This window comes from Palaemon carinicauda, chromosome 28 (genome assembly GCF_036898095.1).
Source record: "Palaemon carinicauda isolate YSFRI2023 chromosome 28, ASM3689809v2, whole genome shotgun sequence".
In the NCBI taxonomy this organism is placed as follows: domain Eukaryota; kingdom Metazoa; phylum Arthropoda; class Malacostraca; order Decapoda; family Palaemonidae; genus Palaemon; species Palaemon carinicauda.
Window position 1 is genome coordinate 26,361,401 of NC_090752.1, and position 23,254 is coordinate 26,384,654.

General features: G+C 37.0%; 1 protein-coding gene across 1 annotated transcript; it reads right to left on the reverse strand.

Moving 5' to 3' along the window:
- Window positions 1-1,383: 1,383 nt before the first annotated feature.
- LOC137621736 (uncharacterized transmembrane protein DDB_G0289901-like) lies at window positions 1,384-1,905 on the reverse strand. Its single transcript, XM_068352251.1, has one exon. It carries the CDS (start codon window positions 1,903-1,905, stop codon window positions 1,384-1,386), a length of 522 nt encoding a protein of 173 aa, XP_068208352.1.
- Between the last annotated feature and the right edge of the window lie 21,349 nt (window positions 1,906-23,254).

The following is a 23,254-nucleotide window of genomic DNA, read 5'->3' on the forward strand; positions in this document are numbered from 1 at the left end:
AAATTGCATCATGAATTACATATATATTATTATAAATATGAGAAAACATAATACTAAAAATGGTTTTCTTCAAGAATTAAATTTATAGTGCAAAAATAAGACAAAGCAAGTATGCAAACATAGAAAGTACAGAGAAAACAGACATTCAATGTACATGAAAATACAAATACAATCAAATACAGTTTACAAATACTGTAAAATGTTGGTCTTTATTTAGGAAATAGAAAAAAAAATAAGACGACAAGGAACACTAGCAAAACAATTTGTTGAAGCAGTATACTCCTGTAATGCTACTCAGTTGTGCAAACATGCTGAAATATTCATGCACTTAAAGTTAAATCAAAAGTAAATATAATACATATCAATAAACATGTTCATAACGCAAAGTATCATTTTAATAGCTTAATTAGATAATTAGATATTTATCTAATTGATTTTCGTGTTTTGGGGGTTTTCTTATCAGCTATATTTTTTCTTACTTTTCATTTTAATTTAGATATTTGTTACTTAAATAATCATGTGATCTTGGGTTATTTGTAAATCTCTCTATCTCATCTCTATGCCATGCTCACACGCTATGCACCTCACACTCCATTACTCACCCACATTCATCCAAGCCACGAGTTCTCCCCACACCCAACATCTACCCCACACTTGCTCCCCCATTTACTCCGACACTTGCCCCCTTCACTCCCACACTTGCCCCACACTTGGCCTGTTCAGTCCCACACTTGCTCCCCTATTCACTCCCACACTTACTCCCCAATTTACTCCCACACTTGCTCCCCAATTCACTCCCACACTTGCCCAATTCACTCCCCTATTCACTCCCACACTTGCTCCCCCAGTCACTCCCACACTTACCCCATTCAGTCCCACACTTGCTCCCCCAGTCACTCCCACACTTACCCCATTCAGTCCCACACTTGCTACCCTATTCATACCCACACTTGCTCCCCCATTCACTCCCACACCTGTCCCCCCATCCACTCTCACACTTGTCCCATTCACTCCATTTGCACACTTGCTCGACAATTCACTCCCATACTTGCTCCCCCATTCACTCCCTCACTTGTCTAATTTATTCCCACATTTGCTCATTTGCTACCCCATTCACTCCCACACTTGCTCCCCCATTCACTCCCACACTTGCTCCCCCGTTCACTCCCACACTGGCTCCCCCCTCACCCCCACACGTGCTCCCCCATTCACTCCCACACTTGCTCCCTCATTCAGTCCCACACTTGCTCTCCCATTCAATCCCACACTTGCTTCCCCATTCACTCCCACATCTGCTCCCCCATTCACTCTCACACTTGTCCCATTCACTCCATTTGCACACTTCTCGACCATTCACTCCCACACTTGCTCCCCCTTTCACTCTCACATTTGCACACTTGTTCCCCCATTCACTCCCACATTTGCACAATTGCTACCCCAATCACTCCACACTTGCTCCCCATTCACTCCCACACTTGCTCCCCCATTCAATCCCAAACTTGCTCCCCCATTCACTCCCAAACTTGCCCTATCCATTCCCACACTTGTTCCCCCATTCACTCCCACACTTGCTCCTCCATTGACTCCCACACTTGTCACACCATTCACTCCCACACTTGCCACACCATTCACTCCCACACTTGCCACACCATTCCCTCCAACACTTGCTCCCCCATTCACTTCCACACTTGCTCTCCCATTCACTTCCACACTGGCTCTCCCATTCACTCCAACACTGGTTCCTCCATTCACTCCCACGTTTGCACACTTGCTCCTCCATTCATTCCCACACTTGTTCCCCCCTTCACTCCCAAAGTTGCTCCCCCATTCACTCCCACACTTGGTCCCCCATTCACTCCCAAACCTGCCCCATTCACTCCCACATTTGCACACTTGCTCACCCATTCACTCCCACACTTGCTCCCCCATTAACTCCACGCGACCACACTCACCCCAGATTTTCTCCACACCATTCAGACTCTGTTGCACCCCTGTTACCCCACAGCCACATTCATACCTCATCCCCACCCCACAGTCACATTCATACCTCATCCCCATTCATTCATCACACCCAATCACCCCATGCCAGCACACTCACCCTACAGTACACCATCTCACTCACTCCACAGCCTACACTCCCCTGGCTCACCACCACACATATCATGCTCACCCCAACACTCTCCCTATTCTACACTAAGTTTCCTATTGTATAATGTTGTAGAGAAAAAGAGAGGGGGGAGAGAGATTAGGCCATTGATTATTGCTTCAAATTGTCAATCAATAGGAAATGAAAGATAATCTTTAATTGGAAAGCATTATGGTGTTATATCTGTGGAGATTTTTATCTAAATTGTTTAGTGGGAACTTGTTAGTCCAAGAAAGTCTCCCTACGTCAGTTCCTAAAAGATCAACAGGGGAGGATAAGGAGCACTATCCCTCAGGGCACAAACACCCTGTTAATAACTATTCTGACGTAGTTCACTAATCATCACCCTTAGATGCAAAAAAGGGAAATTGTACTCTGTCGAGAGGCCTAGAAACTCCACACGTGAAATCAAGGTAATTTGATGGCCTACTCTAGCTTTGTCAAGTCTAAGGTTATCTGCACTCTTAGGCTCTGTTTCGCCTCCGTCACAGGGACCCCAGTGAGATACTGGACACGAATCTTACGTTAAGTAATTAGAGACAACAAAAATGAGAGCAGTGAAGTATAAAGTTAAATGGGGATCTTCCCCTTCAAAGCACTAAGTTAAAGAGTGTACACTTGCTTATACCAACTCACCTATATCTACAGTGGGTTACTCTCAACGTCTCGGGTGCTTCTGACCCATCCTATAGTATAAATTGGTAAAATTCATTAATGGGGTTAAATATACCAAAGTCTGTAATCTATTCCAAATAATTTATTACAGTAAAAAAAGTGAATCAGAGTAACTCAATAATGATTTATTTACATGGCAAAATTAATAAGTGAAAAGAGATTCAGAGAAACTCAATAATGATTTATTCACACGGCAAAATTAATAAGCGAAAAAAGAATCAGAGTAACTCAATAATGATTTATTCCCATATCAAAATTAATAAGCAAAAAGAGAATCAGAGTAACTCAGTAATGATTTATTCATGTGGCAAAATTAATAAGTGAAATACCAACCACAATTTACAACACAAAATATACAAATTAATAAGCTGAATTAACACGTGGGATTAACCCTCAAAAAGAATAAATAATATCAAAATCTTATGATAAACAACTTGTGCGGTAGGCTGCTGTGACCTCAAGCAATTACCAACAGACCAAAAATTAAAAGTACATTAATTTCCATGCACACAGCCCGAAAGGTATAATGCCAGTTACCTAAACTTAACTTATGAGACAAATAGAAGCTTATCTGAAGGGGGAATGGCCATTGATTGAACTCACAAGATTTTGTATATCCTGGGCAACCGTGTCCTGAGAGTGGCGGTCTTCCGTTTTGCCTCACTAAGCCTACAGCACTTGTTTAGCGGAGTCAATGGCCCCTTCCAACTCGCCCCCAGTCTGGATCAGAGGTTTCTGTGGAACTGACTGCTCTTTCTCACTAACACTCAAGGTATCTGCTTCTCCTCGTCCTTTGTGGAATCTGGATCTGTTAGATTGTGCAAGGGGACAGGCTAGTGGGGGAGAGTGGGAGCACGAGGTTGACTTGGGCTCTATTTACCCTGGGTTGGCAGTTCCGCTTAACACCGTGGCCTGTAACTTTGTGAGGTCGAGTTCATGTCGGCCGCGTCCGCCTTCCCTCCCCTAAAAAGGCGCATCTCAATGCGTAGGTCAGTGGTCTTGAGGTGCCAACTCTAATTTAGGACAGGCTTGAAACACTTGTGACTTGTGAGTTTTAAGCAATACACTTATTTAAAACACAAGGAGAAATCTTGCAACTCCAGGGGACAAAGATAACCCTAAAATTCTGGCATGCAAAACAAAAATGAAACTAAAGGGTAATGGAAAGTCGGGCTTACGTGTGTGGACAACCATACCTCCTAGACTAGCAGACTTGAGTTGTATTAGAGAAATTTAAAGTACCTAAATACTTAAGGTAAAATAATGAATACAAAAGTATTTATCTTGAGATACTTTCTTAGGGAAGAATCAACACACATTTCCCCTGCGGTGACGTCACAAACAATAAAAATGTCTACCTATAAACTGTAAAGAAGAAGAGTACTGAAGAAAATTCTTCATACCCTGGGGATAAAGGGAGGAAGAAAAGAGAAGGGTTAGTGTAGACAAATACAATGTGGGTTAGATGTTAGTATATATGAGATTAGTATACTAAATGAAAAAAGAATAAATGTGATTCCTTGCGCTATGCTAGGTCAGCAATTGATATTAAGTTGAACCACAACCCCGTACGAGATAAGTGTAAAGTACGATTACAAGCGAGAGTCAAACAAGAGTGGTATGATTACAAGCGGAAGTAAAACAAAGTTAACTGGGACTTAGTACAAAAGGGTAACTACAACTGAAAGAGCGGAGGGATGGATAAATCAAAACTTCAGCAGCCCATCACATGGATGCTTGAGCAAAAAAGGTTGATGAAGACTATGCAAAGCTACTGCAAGACCTGCTGGAATAGGGCTCATGCACGTTCAGCAGAGGCCCGTGCAGGCCTGCCGTGGCGGGGCGCCGCTGTGACTACAGGAGACATAGCATCAGCTGTGATTCCAACATCTCTCTCGGCCAGTTGGTCTCTAGGAGGCGCATCGAGATGTTCGAGAGGAGGGGTGTTAGGAGGTTCCTCCTCACTTGGTTCGGGTAGTGATTGGCTATTTTTGTTAACCTCCAAAGGTATGAGTCGGTTGACTGGACGCTCATACTCTCAATTTGCGGAACGGTCATTGACTGTTCTGAGGTGTCCATCTCGACCTGGGTATACTTCAAGTATACGGGTCAAAGAGTACTCCTTTCGACTTACCTCATCCAGAATCAACAGGCATAAATCTCCAACCCTGGGGATGGTTGGGTGGAGGCGACTAGACTTCTGGTGTCATTCTCGAAGGGAACTGACATAGTCATTCTTCCACCTCTTCAGGAATGTTTGCAGCATGTTGGTCACTTTCTAGTAATCATGGCGGAGGATGTCCCCCTCTCAAAAAGCAGGATCAGTCAAGTCAGACAAGTTTACTTGAGGTGCCAATGAGAGGGTTCGACCATAGAGTAGGTGGCTTGGGGTTAGAGGCGTATCACTAGGGTCGTCCGCATCCAGATATGTTAGAAGCCGATCATTCAACTTCTCGGACTAAGGTCACAAACTCATCATACGTACAGTGGCAACGGTAAGTAGCTTTGCGAAGGTTGAGTTTGGTAAACCAAATCAATCGCTCGTAAAACCCTCCTTGCCATGGGGCTCGAGGAGTGATGAACTTCCAAGTGAGGTTGTGGGCCCGTTTGAACCCGTCGATAACAGGGTGTTGCATGAGCTCTGTCAAGCGTTTCTGACCAGCTTGAAAGGTTGAGGCATTGTCGGACATAAGGTACTGGGGCATCCCACATCGGGCAGCGAACCTTCGTATCGCTTGGACTAGTTCCACAACTGTCAAGGAAGTAGTAGTTTCTAGAGGTACCGCCCGCGTGGCAGCCTAGGTACACAACAGTATTTAGACTATGTCCACATGTGAACAATGTACCTTGAAGCCGCCAGTGTAGTCCAGTCCAGTCACTCTGAAAGGGATCTCAGTATTGAAGCAGTTGGGGTGGACTGGAGCTAATGGTGGTGTTTGGTACGGCTGGCCTTGTACTCTTTTGCAATGTATGCACCGTTTGAGAATCTTCTTTGCTTGTTGTCGCATTCGGGGAACCCAAAATTCCTTGCGTAAGTGAACAAGAAGAGTGGAGGTGTTACAGTGCAGCAGCGCTTCATGCCAGTGCTCAACAATAAGTCTCCAGAGAGCACAGTGGGACTCAAGGAGAATGGGGTCCATGTGCATCACTGAGGCGGGAACGACCTCTTAGAACCCCGTTATTGTTAATATAGGGATTCCGTTGTCCGATAAAGGCACGTTCATCGGATGTCATCAAGGCGGGTTTACCTTGCAATTGTCGTATTATTTTGGGGTCACTGGTCCCCTGTGAGACTCGAATGATGGCTGTAAGTGGTCTTCGTAGGAACCTGTGGATTAAATGGGGGAATTTGTACTCGGCCCACTCACTTGTCAGGTGCAGCAGGGCTGCATAGCTCCTAATCGCATCATCAAGAGATGGGAAATGAGCAAATCTTTAAGTTTGCTGTGGCAAAAGTCTGATGGGACAGACTTTTATCTCCCATTCAGTCGGGAACTTGGTTTGGTCCGGGTAAGCTGAGATGTAAATCAGCCAGGCTGGTCCATGAAGCAACAAGTTGGACTTGAGGACGACTTTGACGGCTACTCCCTACGACACCAGGTCAGAGGGATTGCAGGACATGGGGACATGCTTAAGAAGCAACCGAGAGTTCAATCGTATGCGGTTTATCTCCTCGACCCTATTGAGGACGTATGGGGACGTGCTCTGCCGGCTGTGTACCCACTGTAGGGCCGTGGAGGCATCGAACCACACTGTTGTAGAGACATATGTTTCAGGACATAATTCTATTAGATACTGGGCTAGTCGGCATCCAAACAGGAGTGCAGTCAACTCAAGCTTGGGAATGGACTAACTCTCTTCCAGCATACGTTTAGAAGTAACTCGTGCTTTGGCTGTGAGGAGCTGGCATTTACCTTCAACTGTGACCACGTAGGAAGGCATATGCAAACACAAGTAATGCAGCCTGGTGACCCTGATGTGCATTTCAAGGCACCTTAATGTTCTCGAGACCCTTGAGACTCTCGCTTAGGGAAAAATCAACACTCACATTTTCCCTGCCGTGACGTCACGAACAATAACAATATCTACCCATAAATTGTGAAGAAGAGTAATGAAGAAAATTCTTCACATTATCCTTAGCACTATAACTTTTTGTTCTTGAGTTTACATTATTGATAGATAAGCTTTTATTTATAAACTTGTGTACCTTCGTCTTTGCCCCACACTTGGAAAGATACTAATTGTTAGATCAAATGACTGACTTTGTGTGTAAAACAAGAAAAAAGCCTTCTGGTATTAGTTGACAGAATGGTCTGCTCTCTCTCTCTCTCTCTCTCTCTCTCTCTCTCTCTCTCTCTCTCTCTCTCTCTCTCTCTCTCTCTCTCTCTCTGTAGACCAATTAGGTCTTTAATCGTGTCGACACGAGAATAGTTACAGATGGCTTCAAACTATTGGAACCTAGATATATGTCTACTCTAGGCTCCATATCCTTTGAATATGTGGCCCCGAGACTATATAATAAGCTCCTACGAAACATTCAAATGATTGGAGACATTAAGGCTTTCAAGAGGGAACTGAAGACTTTCATATTTCATGGCTTGCCAACGGACTATAGATTAGGACTACTGTAGTTCTGGTGTGGATTTTGAAGGAGACTGGTACATCTATATAACATCCAACAGATAAAATAATGGCATAAATTTCTATACCTGCTTAAGGTGACCCACACCAAACTTAGTTTTCTTTGATATTAATTTGTATAAAGTTACCTTTGGTTACATTTCATTTCAAAATCGTGGGCCATTCATTCTAGCTGTGTACTGATTACATATCTATATATTTTCATTTCTTAGTGAAGATGGTTGTCCTATTAGTTATACGTGTCATTTGAATTTTCATGAACAAGTAATTTATTATAACTAAGCGTTGAAGAGCAAGCTTTCGAATACCTAAAAGACTACTTAGTTGGTAGAAATTACTGTGTACAAATTGGAAACTCTTATTCATCATATGAACCCTTAAACAGAGGAGTACCCCAGGGGAGTGTACTTGGCCCAATCTTATTCTGTATCTATACTAATGGTTTAATGAAAATACTACAAAGGCATGGCGTGAAGTTTAAACTATTTGCAGATGACACACAATTTTTACTTCTCCATAAATAATATACATGACACTACTGAAACTCTAAACCAAATTCTTGATAGTGTTAGAGAATGGATGACATTTAAACAACTAAAATTAAATGAGAACAAAACTGAATTCATAGCGGTGGGAATAGTGAGAAACTTGGGTGATATTCATATGAACATAAATAATGACTCGGTGCCGATATCTAGAGAAGTTCGACATCTAGGTGTATTTCTTGACTGTAACATGTCTCTAAATGCCCAAATAAATAATGTAATAAACACTGCTGGTTATCATCTAAGAAATATTGCGTTTATAAAAAAAAAGTACCTGGACGAAAATTCTGTAAAGAAACCTGTGATAAACTGTGTTATTGCCAGAATTGACTACTGCAACTCTATCTGTTACAATTTACCAAAAGTGCAACTTAAGAAATTACAAAACAATAAACCGAGGAGCAAGACGGATAAAATTGACCCACCTAGAGAAATGATCACACCTATACTAATCGATTTACACTGGCTGCCGATTAAAGCGAGAATTGAATTTGAAATATGTACAATAACCCATCAAGTTATCAGAACTGGGCGTCCAAAATACTTAAGAGAATTGCTACATATTGCACAGCCAACAAATCATGTCGACACGAGAATAGCTACAGATGGCTTCAAACGGTTGGAACCTAGATTTGTGTCTACTTTAGGCTCCAGAGCCTTTAAATATGCGGCCCCGAGACTATATAATAAGCTCCCACGAAACACTCGAATGATTGAAGACATTAAGGCTTTCAAGAGGAAACTGAATACTTTCTTATTTGATGAGTCTTTTGACAATAATGATTTAACAGTAAATGAACAATGCGCGATATGAAACCTAAAATACTCTGAACGAACAAGGTAAAACAACAGAGGAGGTCCTGTAGAGAGAGGGGTTCCCCTGCTGTATGGGACCAGAAAAGCAGCCATCAAAGTAAGTAAGTACCCAGAAGTGTTCGGTACTGTGGAGACGTCTCATGTGTGACAGGATTGTTGTTGATATATAGGAAGGTTTGTGATTAGAAAAAGTAACTTCGTCTAGGTGTTATGGCATCATCATCATCATCATCATCTCTTACGTCTATTGATGCAAAGGGCCTCGGTTTGATTTCGCCAGTCGTCTCTTATCTTAAGCTTTAAAATCAATACTTTTCCATTCATCATCTCCTACTTCACGCTTCCTAGTCCTCAGCCATATAGGCCTGTCTCTTCCAACTCTTCTAGTGCCTTGTGGAACCCAGTTGAAAATTTGGTGAACTAATCTCCCTTGGGGAGTGCGAAGAGCATGATAGGTTGAATATTTTGCGGCTGCATGGGTTATCCAATAAATCAGTATTTTTATTCAGTGGATTATGTTATAACAATCTGGTTAAAATGTGACACTTATATCACACTCTTAAGTATTGTAGATTATTAATTGGATAAATATAAATGTTAACATTGAGTAGCTGTATGTTAAATGGATTTAGATTATAGTTTTTTTATTGAAACAGGTTTGTGGCTTAATGTAGGATAGATTAGCAAAAGTATTAATGTTACGGTTAAGCACGAGATTCCAATCCATGTTTTAACAAGAGGGGCCCTCAGTAGAGTGCAGACCTCCACCGCGGCAGCTTAGTTTCAGACCTTTTACCCAACTTGACCTTTCACCTAAACATGTATTGATAGGCGTGGATTTTCATACACTCAAAAATGAACCGAGTTTGAAGTCTGTGACAACGGTGTTCAAACTTATGGCTGAATCCGTGAATTGGACATTTTGCTTGACCGGTACCTTGACCTTTGACCTTGATCTTCCAAAGTTCAATCATTTCCAGTTTTTTTTACATAACAGTTAACCCGTGCAAGTTTCATTACTCTACGATTAAAATTGTGACCAGGAAGCTGTTCACAAACACACACACACATGGGGTAAAACATAACCTCCTTCCACCTCCTTCCAACTTCGTTAGTGGAGGTAACCATACAATAAAGATAAATAACTTTACATCATAGGATGCAATTCAATGAATTTGGACAGTAAATATGTATGGGTTCAGCATATAGGTCTAAAGAGTTTTGTTGTAAAGGTCATTGGAGTAATTCCGTGGCTAGATGTACTATGGTCTTCGCTGGCTTGGGGTGGAGTTCTCTTGATTGAAAGTACACTCGGGAACACTATTCTATATATTTTCATTCTCTTGTTATTTTGAAGTTTTTATAGTTTATAAATGAAATATTTACTTTAATGTTATTTTTCTTGAAATATTTTGTTTTAATTGTTCATTACGTCTCTTGTAACTTATCTATTTCCTTATTTCCTTCCCTCACAGGGCTGCTTTCCCTGTTGGAGCCCTTGGGCTTATAGCATCTTGCTTTTCCAACTACGGCTGCAATAATAGTTATTATTATTATTATTATTATTATTATTATTATTATTATTATTATTATTATTATTATTATTATTATTATTATTTTGTGAAGAGTTTTTCTTCACTTTTTCTTTCATTCGTGTTTTAGGGGCTCTCCTAATAATACTGTAGCTACCCCTTAAACGTTCTCTCCTATTTTAGGTTTTCATTATCAAAATACTGGGAGGACTATTTTAAAGATACTAAGTCTGTTGGCAGTAGCGCACGCTATGCTCGTGACGTCGAAGCTTAGATACACACAACAAGGAGCCTTATCCCGGCGTATGTTGGTTCTTTCCTTAAACTACGTGGGTCGAGATGAAATATTAAACTAAGTTTAAATTCAATTTCAATACTACTGAATTGAAAACAGCTTACATTTCCCAATACCAATTAGGGTTTGTTAATTTTAAGATGTATGCCCATCGCACCAGCCCATTGCTTATTCCTCATTTTAACTATTAATTTTCAGCAAGCCAGAATAGGTAGGATTGTTATATATATGAACTCCCTTAAAGCAGTAAGATTTCTCCGAGTATTTAGTACAAAATCCTGCCTCCTATGCACTCTTTGCAACAATATATTTTCCTGTCTTAATGTCTCGATATGACACCTCAACTGGGTTACCTTGCGCGTGATGACTCTCACCTGTCTGGAAAGGTGAGGCGAGGTGATCCCTCTCAACACTAACCTAAGCCCATTCGTTCGGAAGTCGCCGTGACCGACTGACCTGCTTGTCAGTTAATCTGTGCACCTCTAGCTCACCCCCACCCCCTCTCCCAAAACTTGACTTGCACAGGAGTCCTGACGGCTGGAGACAGTGAAGGAGTGGAACCTGGGAAACCCTACTACCACAAACGAGGATTCTTGGGGTGAGCTAGTTAAGAGTGCAAAGTGCAAACTTCTGCAACGTTCCGGTCAACAGGCATTGAGGGGCAAAGGACAGTATTCCAAGGAGTGCAGGTAATAGAAATTTGGCCATTTAGTTTCCCCTCAATTTTTAGTTTAGATTAACTTTTAACTTACTTAGTTTATCTGGCTATTACAGATTTCGGACTGTGTGTGGTGGGATTGTGTGCATATATTTTTTCGATATAATGTTTTGCTTTTGAGACTAGCAGTCTCTGGGTCCCATGGGCCACGTGCCTAAGCCAATTTTGATTATCAGTTATTGCAGAAGACCACGGGTCTAAGCAACCGTTTTTATTATTTTGAATTGCTTTTCATTACATCACATTTTATTTTGATACCATTTGTGTGTTTGTTCAGAGGTCCGTTTCCATTTAATGTAAATTTGTAAAATAAGCCTATATTAGGTTAATTAAACCTCTTTCGTATTATTTACTCCCTCATTATTTGAATGTCTATTAGGAATACAGTATTTAATCACGGGACAGAATACCTGATATTTTAAAAGGAGTAAGCAACTTGCAAAAGAGTGTGTTAGCGAGTGACTTATTATTGAATATCTGCTTCGAAGGTAAAGATCCATATCTTTAAACTTTTAAACTTTACTTTACATCACTGCTCTCATGTATTTATTGTCTCTAATTACATTAACGTAAGATACCTGTCCAGCATCTCACTGGGGTCACTGGGACGGAACCGAAACAGAGCCTGAGAGTGCAAGATGACTATAGACCTGACAAAGCGAGAGTAGGCCATTACATTACTTTTATTTTCACGCGTGGAGTTCTCCGGCCTCTGGACAGAGCAGCAGTAAAGTTATTAGCAGGGTGTTTGTGCTCCGAGTGTAAGTGCTCATTATCCTCACCTGTTGATCTTTTGTAACTGACGTAGGGAGACTTTCCTGGTCTAAGTTCCCACTCAAACATTTAATGAAATAATAAAATAAATTTGAGTGATTCATGCAAATGACTATATTGTTGTAATACGTGAGAAAATTATGCTATAGATCATTAGCTGTATTAGTGTCCAGAAAATTTTATTGTGTAGTAAAATATCCACCCATTATGTCAAATTGATATTTCAATTTTCTTTTTACGGCATTGAAGAACCCATGGCAAGAAGAGATGAATTCTTCAAGAAAAATAGAAATCTTACTGGACCCTCTACGACTGCTGGTATCAACTTAATTTTAAGTGTTAGATGGCGAAATGTTTCTTGTTCTTTACCAAATATATTTAGAGTAGCTATATCTTAAATCATTTCATATAAAGAATTTTAGTTTCCACTCCGAGCATGAACTTTCAACCAGTCATATTCTAGTCTTATTTTTTTTTTTAAATTCTTTAAGCATTATTCAAATTCGATCCTAGTGATTCATATGGACATTTTGAGAATTGTTTTTTATGGCATGACCGTTTATGTCTTCCATATACTTTTCAATATATTTCTAGTAACCAGAATTTCAAGTATTTTCAATTTTGAGCTCTAAAAGAATTTAAAGTTTTGATATTTAAGCTTTTCGTTAATTTAAGACCATCTGAATATTACTACGAAGTCTCATAAATCAAACTAGCCTTTGAGTAAGGAAATAGTTTTAGGTTTTAAGTTTGTTAAAACTTACAAGGATCAAGAATGATATAAGCTTCACTAATTAAATAATTTTTTTTTATAATAGGGTTAATAACTGACCATGCAGAAAAGTGTGAAATAATTTAAACCATTAGTTTAGTAGTCATTAAAATTAATTTGACCACTAAAGGCATTCTTTAAAAGTGTCCTGTGAAGTAGGAAAACATGTAACGCCTAGGGACTTTCATATCAGAAAAAATATCCAATAAACATCATTGTAATTATTCTCCCATAGCTCTTTTATCAATTTAATGTCTAGAGTCTTCTCTAGACCAGAAATGTCAAATTCGAGGCCTGTGTGCCAAAGGTGGCGCTCGAGATGACTAGATTTTACAACTAGGTATAATTGTTATAAGTGAAGAAAATGCAAATAATTATTAAGATAAACCCAAAGTTGTGTGTTTTTTTTTTTTTTTTTTTTTTTTTTTTTCAAAAGAGAAACTGTTAATCTTCAGTTTTTCCAATAGATAATTAGCAAATCTTTGATGTCCTTAGAGACCATAGTCATGTCCATAATTGGCCCTCGAAAGGATTTGAGTTTGACATTCCGGTTCTAGACTGTTGTCAATGAGTATTTGTTACGATCCTCGTGGGGATCGAACCAGGTTCTGTTGAATTGATTAATGAAATGGGGACTTCTCAACTACAAAACACAATGAAACAAAAGGAAATATAGAAAGAAAACTCGCAAAAGAAAACATAATTTTATTTACAACTAGTCAAAGGTAAATGTTTCTTGATTGAGTACTTAGGAAGCACTGAACTAAACAAAGAAAATAATTTGATTAAACTACACTCCATCAAATAGGGGAACAGTCAAGATGGTAGATAAATAATACAAAAAGAATACTACTCTTCTCAGCAGCTCTCGACGGTTGACAGGGACGGAGATATTTCAGGTCCAGGCGTTTCGTCGTTGGTAATGAGGGCGGGTGGCAACTCGTTCTGACATCTCGGACAAAGCTGGTTACGTCTGCATTCTGGTCCTTATGCCCTCTCTTCTTCTCTGAGCTTGTTCTCCCTCTCTCTCTCTCTTTCTTGTGCTTCCTCCACTTCTGTCTTTCGTAATCCCTCTCTCTCGTTCGCGTGGAAGTTTATATATCCCTGTATGGGAGGGGTTAACTATGGACAGTTCCATATAAGGAAATTTTCTCGTTTCTTCATCCTCATTGGTGTTCCTTGAAACCGCTGATAACACCTAGACGAACGCTCTGCTGGTGTAATCAAATTCCATAACGTTGACTCCTTCAGCTAATGTATATCCTTCGGCGACAAACACTGTTCTTCTTGTCCTATGGTTTCCTTGGTCTCCTATAGACAGGGGATCGTTATGCTCAAAGACCTCCAGCCTAGGCGCATATCTTGACGGTGACAGTTTTGTAAACACTGGCGGGATTCTGCTCCCTCTCTCTCTCTGCTTCTCTAAGAGTAGAAAAATCACATGTTTTAACATTCTTTTCTATATTATTCTATCTACCCATGACAGTATTATCATATGTGAATTTATGTAACTATTTTAAACAAGTTATCAATACGTTTGACTGCTGCAGGGTTATTAGCTTGGTTTTTCACGCTCTAATTTCTAAAGTCTATCATTTAAATTGTTTGAAATTCTTGGAACTGTAACTTCAAACCATTCTTTAATTATTCTTATGGTTTCGGAACTCGTCTCATTTATTCTTGGATTATAGTTTATTTTAATGTTTAAGTAGATCTACTTTCATTTTGAGATTAGCTTATTTCTTTCATGTTACTTTTATCACTTCTATTAGGTCACTTTTTATTAACTAAATCTACAGCAACCAATTTATTTTCAAAACTATCCCACCAAATCAGTAAATGTTTTCTGTACTTCGCATTAATATGAAAATATTGAAACGCTCAACATAACTCGAAAAGCTGCAAGTTTCAAATAAAGAATTAGTGACTAATTTGTATGTGATAAACATGAAACCTCTAAAAACTATTATTTCGAGATTTATCTTAAAGCACCGAAAAGTTCATGATGAAGTTCGTTTCTATATTGAAATATATTCAAAATAAGCTAAAATATTACTGGATTTCAACTTGTACCATCTATCTCTGTACTGTAGTACAAGCATTGCTCCCATAGCCATCTTCATTTAGATAATTGCTAAGAGAATCCTTTCGAATCCATCTATCTGATTCATTAAGAAATTGACAAGATCTGAATGAATATTTGTCTTTAGTGTTTTCATTTATAATGTTATAGTTTAAAACTTTCTCCACTCCGTAATATAAGATTGAGAGAGTTCTTATTTTGAGAAGTTTTGATAATTATGCAATGCCATAAGTCAGTGAGAATGAAAGTAAAGTTATCTTGAATTATCAAAGCAGTTTTGAAATCCTGTATACATAATTGTATTTGATGGAGATCTGTTAAATTACCGATATTACCTGATAGAGATTGCCTATCAAATCTCTCTCTCTCTCTCTCTCTCTCTCTCTCTCTCTCTCTCTCTCTCTCTCTCTCATTTACAATTTTTTCAGTAAGTTCCCGTTCTGTTTAAGAAAAATATTGATGTATTTTAATTTCAATAAAGTTGAGACGGTAATTTTGTTAATCATTCTCTGTATGTTTTCTTCTCCAGAACTTATTTTTAATAAAAATTTTATTAAATTTTTAAAACAAAAATCCTTTGAGAAACATTACTGCAGTCACACGTAAGGTCCTTGTTCAAAGTAGGTGAGACCAATTGTCCTAAACTTGATGTTCTTGAAGTTGTTAGTCTTGATTAAGCCTTAGAATGACTTTAGTGCTTTAGCAGATAACAATTTCTAGCAAATATTACTAACTGTAAGCAATGTTTTCATTCTAAGTATTACATGTAATGACCTTAGTCTTATGGCCTGCTTCAAATCACGAGTTTCTTAATGTAGGTCAAGTGGCTTGTTAGAAACAGATTAGAACATAAGGAAGATTAGAGATTTAGTTTAGGTATCTGGGGATAAATTGGAAAAGATTTTAGTTTTTAAAAAAGTTTGAATTAGAGGATTTATAAATTAATGAGAGTTATAAGATACGAGGATGGGTAGATAAGAAATCTTGAGAACTATTATCAGATTGATTATAGATTTTTTAAGGATAGTTGTTGGATTTAAGGTCGAGAAAAGAAAATGTATATAATATCTCCTAGTTCTAAAGTCTCGGAGAACGTATTGATTGGAAGCTTGAAGGAAAGGGTAGCTATATAACTAAAAACGTATTTAAAAATGGGTCAAGGGATGCTGGTTAAGGGGTGTTGAAGAAACAGGAAATGGAAATGGAATGAAGTAAGAAAAAAGGTTATTTCAGAATAGAATAGTTAAGACAGGTTTATTGAATATGTTAGTATAATAATATTAGGTAAAACATTTGATCGTGATTAAGTTTATTAAAATGGGACTCCATATGATTTATAGGAAAGTAAATTCAGATGTTTATCAGGACAGAATTCTAAGATTAAAAGTTCAGGGACAAGTTTTATGGAATATGTATTCATAAATGACTTTATGATTAATTTCTTTTATAAAGAAAGTAATAGTGATTGGCGTAGGTATAGCCTTTAATGAAACACGGGAATTGTTTATAGATTCATTCTATAAAGGTAGTTTAGCGAAAGCATAACTCTTTGTATTCTTTGAGAAAGTTTTAGAGATTACTTCGAATAATTTAGAATTAAATTGAGGAATTTTTTAGGAAATAACTTAAATTTCATTTTAATGGAGATGATATCTTTGAGAATGTTTCCTTAGGTGGACAATAATCATAAATCTTAATGACCACGAAATTTTCAAGTTGTTTGAAGGAAGAGTTGAATAAAATCTTTGAACGTAGGGAGGGGGTTTAGTTTGTTTCTTGCTGGTTTAAAGTATGTGATTATTAGGTAACTGATAAAAACACTGGTTGAAACTATTAACCTACAATTAGTTCTGAAAACGCTCTTGTTAGAAACTAATATTTCTCTCGTGATAGCAACCAAATCATGCAGACATTGCTTGGAATCAACATGATTAAAATTGTTTTCATTTGCACTTTCAGTTGTCATTCTATAATGATTTAGATTCAATAAGAATAATCATGTAAAGAAAGTGGTCGGTATATGGCAATGGTACTCTGTGTATAGTTAAGTTGCGTATAAATATTTAATAATCTTTCATCTTGTGTAAATTGCTATTGGGAATGGTTTATATTGAATTGCCTTGTCTGCTTATGCATTGTTTCTGACTTCTGTTTAAATATTGCTACGGTAGCTTCTATTAATACGTTATTATTGTATATTCTATTTATTCATTATTATTGTATATTCTATTTATGTATTAACACTGCATCTTCTATTTATACATTACTACTGTATCTTCTATTTATACATTACTACTGTATCTTTTATTTATACATTATTAGTGTATCTTTTATTTATACATTATTAGTGTATATAATGTTTATACATTACTACTATATCTTCTATTTATACATTATTACTGTCTTCTTTTCATGTATTACTACTGTATCTTCTGCTTATAAATTGCTACTGTATTTTGTAATTTTGATCTGAAAATACAGCTGTTTCAACAACGAAAACACTGAGAAGACATTTGGTATATAAAGTACAAGAGACTTGTAATCTTTAAAATAAAATACGTTATATTAGACATGAAAAAAACATCCATGGCTTAGCCTTGAATGCCTTAAGATGTCTTTTATAATGTATTTTACTTTACGATTACAAGTCTCTTGTACTTGACATGGCTAATGTCCCCTTTGTATTTTAAATTGTTAAAACAACTGTATTTTCATATCAAAGTTGCATAATACATAAGCCTTTTATAAACAAGATAGAATAATAATCTATAAATAAAGGATACAGTAGCAACGTATAAGTAGAACATACAGTAGTAGTGTAAGAATAGAAGATAGAGTAATAATGTATGAATAACAGATGCAGTAGTAATGTATAAACAGAAGATATATAGTAGCAATATATAAATAGAACATACAACAGTAATGTATAAATAGAAGATACAGTAGTATTGTGTAAGTGAGTAGTTAAACTTTGACTGATTTTGTAAAATTGGTTACATTGTATAATTTATAAAACTAAGATTGTGAATAAAATAAATAAATTACGTATAAAATTTATTAAATCTTATTACATCCATAATATTAAAACAAAAAATGTATAGACCAGAAAATATATTGAACCAAAAAAAATCATGGAGTATTCTCCTCCTGCTTGCTGAAGTTTCTAACGTTCATATGACAGAGCGTTCTCCCCAATCGCCCCCTCCCTCTTCTGGTACCAGTAAATGCCTGCATTCCCTCTCCTCTGAAAGACCAGAGAGCTCATGAAATAAATATAAACCTTGTTTTCAACTTTGATAAACCACAAGTGTTCCTTTTAAGATTGGTTTATTCCCTTCCCATATAGGCCTACAAGGCTCGTTCACTATTTTCACTGGTGATATGAGAGAAATATATACAGTCTCTTGGTATGTAAGTCTTATCAAAATAAGATGGACTATGCACTAAAGGTATTTCCTTCCTCTAAGTATATCAATTCCTGACAACTCTAAGTCTTGTGATAATACGTCATAGTTAAATATTCAGTTACCTTTAATTATATATCTGAGGTTACGAATTATATATAAATTAAAAGAAACAAATAAATTATCTTTGTCGTTTATTGTAGAAGATTAGTTGCCATACATAGGACAGGTTTCAATACACTCAATAGCAATATTAGGTATAAATATGAAAACACTACAAAGCCAATGACAAACAATATCAAATTCTTTAATCCCGTTTTCTAACAACAAACTCAACCATCGACAGAGAATCATAGAAAACGGACATTTCAGATCTCATATGGGATACTAGATTAATTCGTTTTCTTTGACTTCTCTGAACATTGGAATGAGTTTGAAGTTCAACATTTGAGGTTATAAGTGTCATGATTGTTTAAATAAGTACGATTTAATAAGAAAAGGAGAAGGAAATCGAAAGCCGACGAAGGCCCACCCCTTCCCACCTGGTAACAAAAGATTAATTAGGCATTTTCTTTTTGAACGAACAAAGTCCCCAGGCCCATGAATGCTTTCCATTTCCTACTCTTTTGAAATCTTTTATTGAAAATCTTACAGAAATTAATGCAATGATTACGAATTAAATATGCCAGGAATAGTATGATGTTTTTTTTTTTCAAGATAATGTTAGAGTATTCTAATTGTTTAATAGTTCGTTAGATTTTACGAAAATGGCAAGTCATAATGAAAACTTAAACATCGAGTTTTACATTTTAATTGATAAACTCTTAAGCAATGACTGAGCAAAGGGATCTCTTTTTAAATCTAAATTTTCGTTTAGAAACGGGGTGGGAGTGGAGACCTCATCAGTCTTATATTGCAATACCACCACGATCGATTACTCCAGAAACCCTTTGTTCTCTCAAAAGCAGAAAGGAACCACAACTGGCCAAAGCCATCTCTTATCCGTCCCATTTCATCTGCATGGTTGAGTCGGGTAAAGAAGACACGTTCAAACTACTAACCTGACTATCCTTACTACTCCTCCTAGCAGATAGGCAGATCAGACCGAAGTACACATTAACCTTGCACGTGGACCACATAAGTCAATTTAGTTCTACATGTTTTAATTCTCAAATAAGACCCCCTTCTGGAAGCTACGTGGAGAGAACCTAACTTAAGATTTTCTTAAAAGCTGAATAACCCTTGAACCTAACAGTAAGCCTACCTACAAAGCTGATCAACCCTTAAACTAACAGTAGGCTTACCTACAAAGCTGAAACCCCCTTAAACTAACAGTGGGTCTACCTACAAAGCTGAACCACCCTTAAACTAACAGTGGGCCTACCTACTGAGCTGAACAACCCTTAAACTAACAGAAGGCCTACCTACTGAGCTGAACAACCCTTAAACTAACAGTAAGCCTACCTACAAAGCCTAGCACCCCTTAAAATAACAGTAAGGGTACCTACAAAGCTGTTGCTGATGACCAAACAGAGATCTTAGATCTTACCTAAGTGTCCTATCGCCTAGTACTTACTTATTCCTATCATACAGGCACACCAACTAATCGAACAGTAGTCCTACTTGATGAAAATTAGTATGCTGTATGACACACACACAACCACCCACTCCCCAGCCCTGAATAAATTCTATTGATATTACATGCTCCTGAACACCTTTTGATAAACCATAAAATATCGACAAGCTTTAAAAGATTTTGAATAATTCTGAATCTTTCTCTCTTTCTTATATGATTACTTTTAATGGAATATCTTTGGCATTATAAACTTCGTATTTACGATCTTCAAAGTCATTAGAATTTTTAATAGATTTAGAAAATTAGTTACCTTAAACCGTATTTTGTGAAGTAAATATATTTTGAATGTGTTTAATTATCAGAAATTCATCATAAATTTACCGTCAAAGCTCAAACTTAGGAAACTGAATTATATTAAGACATTATGCGGTTTGAAAAGGTTATTAACAATATAAACAAATATTTATGAGTATGATAATATGCCTCTAAGTGGTAAATTCTTTGTAATGTTAAGGATAGTGGACGATCTCTAGTTATCCTAGATATGGCCCAACTGGTTGACTTCTAACCAAAATATCTGCATTAGGACTATCATGAGTAGGCCTACTGAAGATGACTGAAATTCTATTTGAGAAGAATTAATCCCAAGACTTACAAATTGTCTATATTTCAATGGGATAAGCTAATGGCTTTATCCCTGGATAGGTACGCTACTCGGACACCTCTTTAAGGGTATACTCGGTCGTGCGCGACCCCGACTCCAAAAAAAATTCAGGAAAAATTTAGTTATGCATCAATCTGTATTGTTTGACTTGCTAAAAATACTTCAAAGAATGCTAAAAACTACTGAAAATATAAATAATACCCATCTACAAAAGAACTATTTATTGGAAATATATTAAAAATTTAAGTATACAAAAAAAGACGACGTAAATATTCACAAAAAATAGAAATATACATACACACATAAATCCCTTTAGGGACACCTTCTTAGATGGCAAAGCAACAGCGTGTAATTGCTGGAAATGAGTTGGATCCCTAGAAGTCAAGATCTGAAATGAGAAAAAAAGGGCAACTTTTTTTGGCCAAAAAAATTTGTCCAAATTTCATGAATATTTTTGGGTACCCAAATGAAATAGGAAGAGGCTAATGTTTTTACAGAATAAACTCATATTATCCTAGAACAGAAATACATAATAAAATGTGCACTAAGATGTAATTTACTGTTATATCAGGGGCGAAATCTAAAGGTCATTTTTTGACGGCCTAGTTTCACAATGTAAATTTCTTATGAAAATCTATTGTATCTCCTATGAAATATGATATTTATGCATTAAAATATACCAAAATATCACGAATTCTATACAGAACAAGAATATATAGAGATATGCCAACTTACCTTTTGGGTATGTCAACAAAATGGCCGCAGACCGCAACAACTCTTACAGCCCAATCTACCACTTGAAATGAAGAATGGGGTTGCAAGCTCCATATTATCATCAACATATCTTTTTAACTCCATTAGAAGTGTGTTGATGACATCCATGCCGAGGGAATACTGCCTGCTGGCCATTTTTGAAGATAAATTAAAAATAAATAGAAAAAAATCAAATTTGCAAAAAAATAAAAAAGATTCAGAGATTAGCATTTGAGGGAAAATGGACCTCATGGCAATATATGGCATCTAAGCCAAAACCAATGTCATGCAAGTGGTAGACACACCATCCACCCACACTTTCCAACTATAAAGAACCAAACAAGTATCAACACTGTTCGACAATTTATAATTATGTAATTACTTTGCTGTTTGATCACTTACCCCTATAAAGGTATGTCAGGGTCGATATCGACCCCTGGGGGGATAAAAAAAAACGAGGAAGGAGGGAAGTTAGACGAAAATCAGTCCTAAAGCAGACAATGGCATGTAGACTAGTCACCCCTTGCAGGTCGATCACTTCCATATTCGAGACAGCTGATGATTTATGGGGAAAAAACAGGTTTTGAAAATGCTGTAGGGGTCGCGTACGACCCATCATACCTTTCCAGGGATTATTCTTTCATCAAAAATTAACTTCATTTATTAAAAGAAACTTATAAAAAAATGGGATTTATAAAGTAACTTATAAACTAGGTATCATTTCTAGATTTCATTGCTTATGGTAAAAAGCACGAGACAAACTTGTCCCTTTGAAACGAATTATGTGAAAACACCTTAAGCTTGTGCTTCATATTAAGAAAGAATATTTTTATATCTGTCTATCTAACACTCAACCCCTTACCTATCGCCTCATCTTAATATGGCCACGTAATAATTAATAGAAAAGATTCATGAAATAACGTGATATAATTTTGACAATCTATAGATAAAAACAATTAGGATATACCGATCTGGTATAGTGAGCAATTGATAGAAAAAAATCTTTAGATTTAATCTTAAAAGAGCTAATTCAAATATAAGTGAAATTACTTTAAATTGATTAACCAGTGAATTTGCTTTTTCGATAATGCTTTCAATTACTCATTACGAAACTCTCTAAAATCTAAGATTCAAGTATGAAGTAAATTTAGGCACCAGAATTATTTAAATTATTTTCAAAAAGCTTTGATTTGAAACTCCTGTTTGGCCAATTATGCAAGAAAACTAACTTATATTGTCCTTTGTGAAATAGAATAAATTTTTTCGAGCTGCCTACTGAACAAATTACACCCTAACATCAATATTCAAGCTCACCATCTCCTATGATTTAGTATAAGTCTAGATAAAATTTTTGGTGTTAACCTGAAGTATAGATAACTTGCTAACCTTGATTCCACCCGAAAAAACTAATCTAAGTGTCTTGCTAAGATAACCCTTACACATCTATTAAAATCAGCAACCAAACTAATTCTCACTAAAGCAACACTAGTAAGAAACTATAATTCATTTCTATAGACTAGATCCTTGCACCAGACATTATCCAACCACTCGTTCATTGCTTGTTACAAATTTACTGATGTACAAGGAATGCATTGCTCTGTACCAATGAATTCCTAAATTCAATCCCAAGGTTTAATTTCAACGGGTAGGGCAGCAGCCTAAGTGGTAGAGTAGTAACATAAGTGGTAGAGCAACAACATTATGCTCTGAGAGCTTACAGTCATGAACCAGTCATCAAATTTATATCTAAAAACTTTTGCTTATTTACATAGGGAATACTGACCTTTTTCTTGTCTTTTCAAGTTACTTGAAGATTACGGTAATATCTACATTAAAATCAATGCAAGCGCAGACTTTTGA

Coding starts and splice junctions, on each gene's coding strand:
- LOC137621736 (XM_068352251.1), bottom strand. CDS start 1,905: ATGGGTGAGCAAGTGTGCAAATGTGGGAGTGAATGGGGCAGGTTTGGG.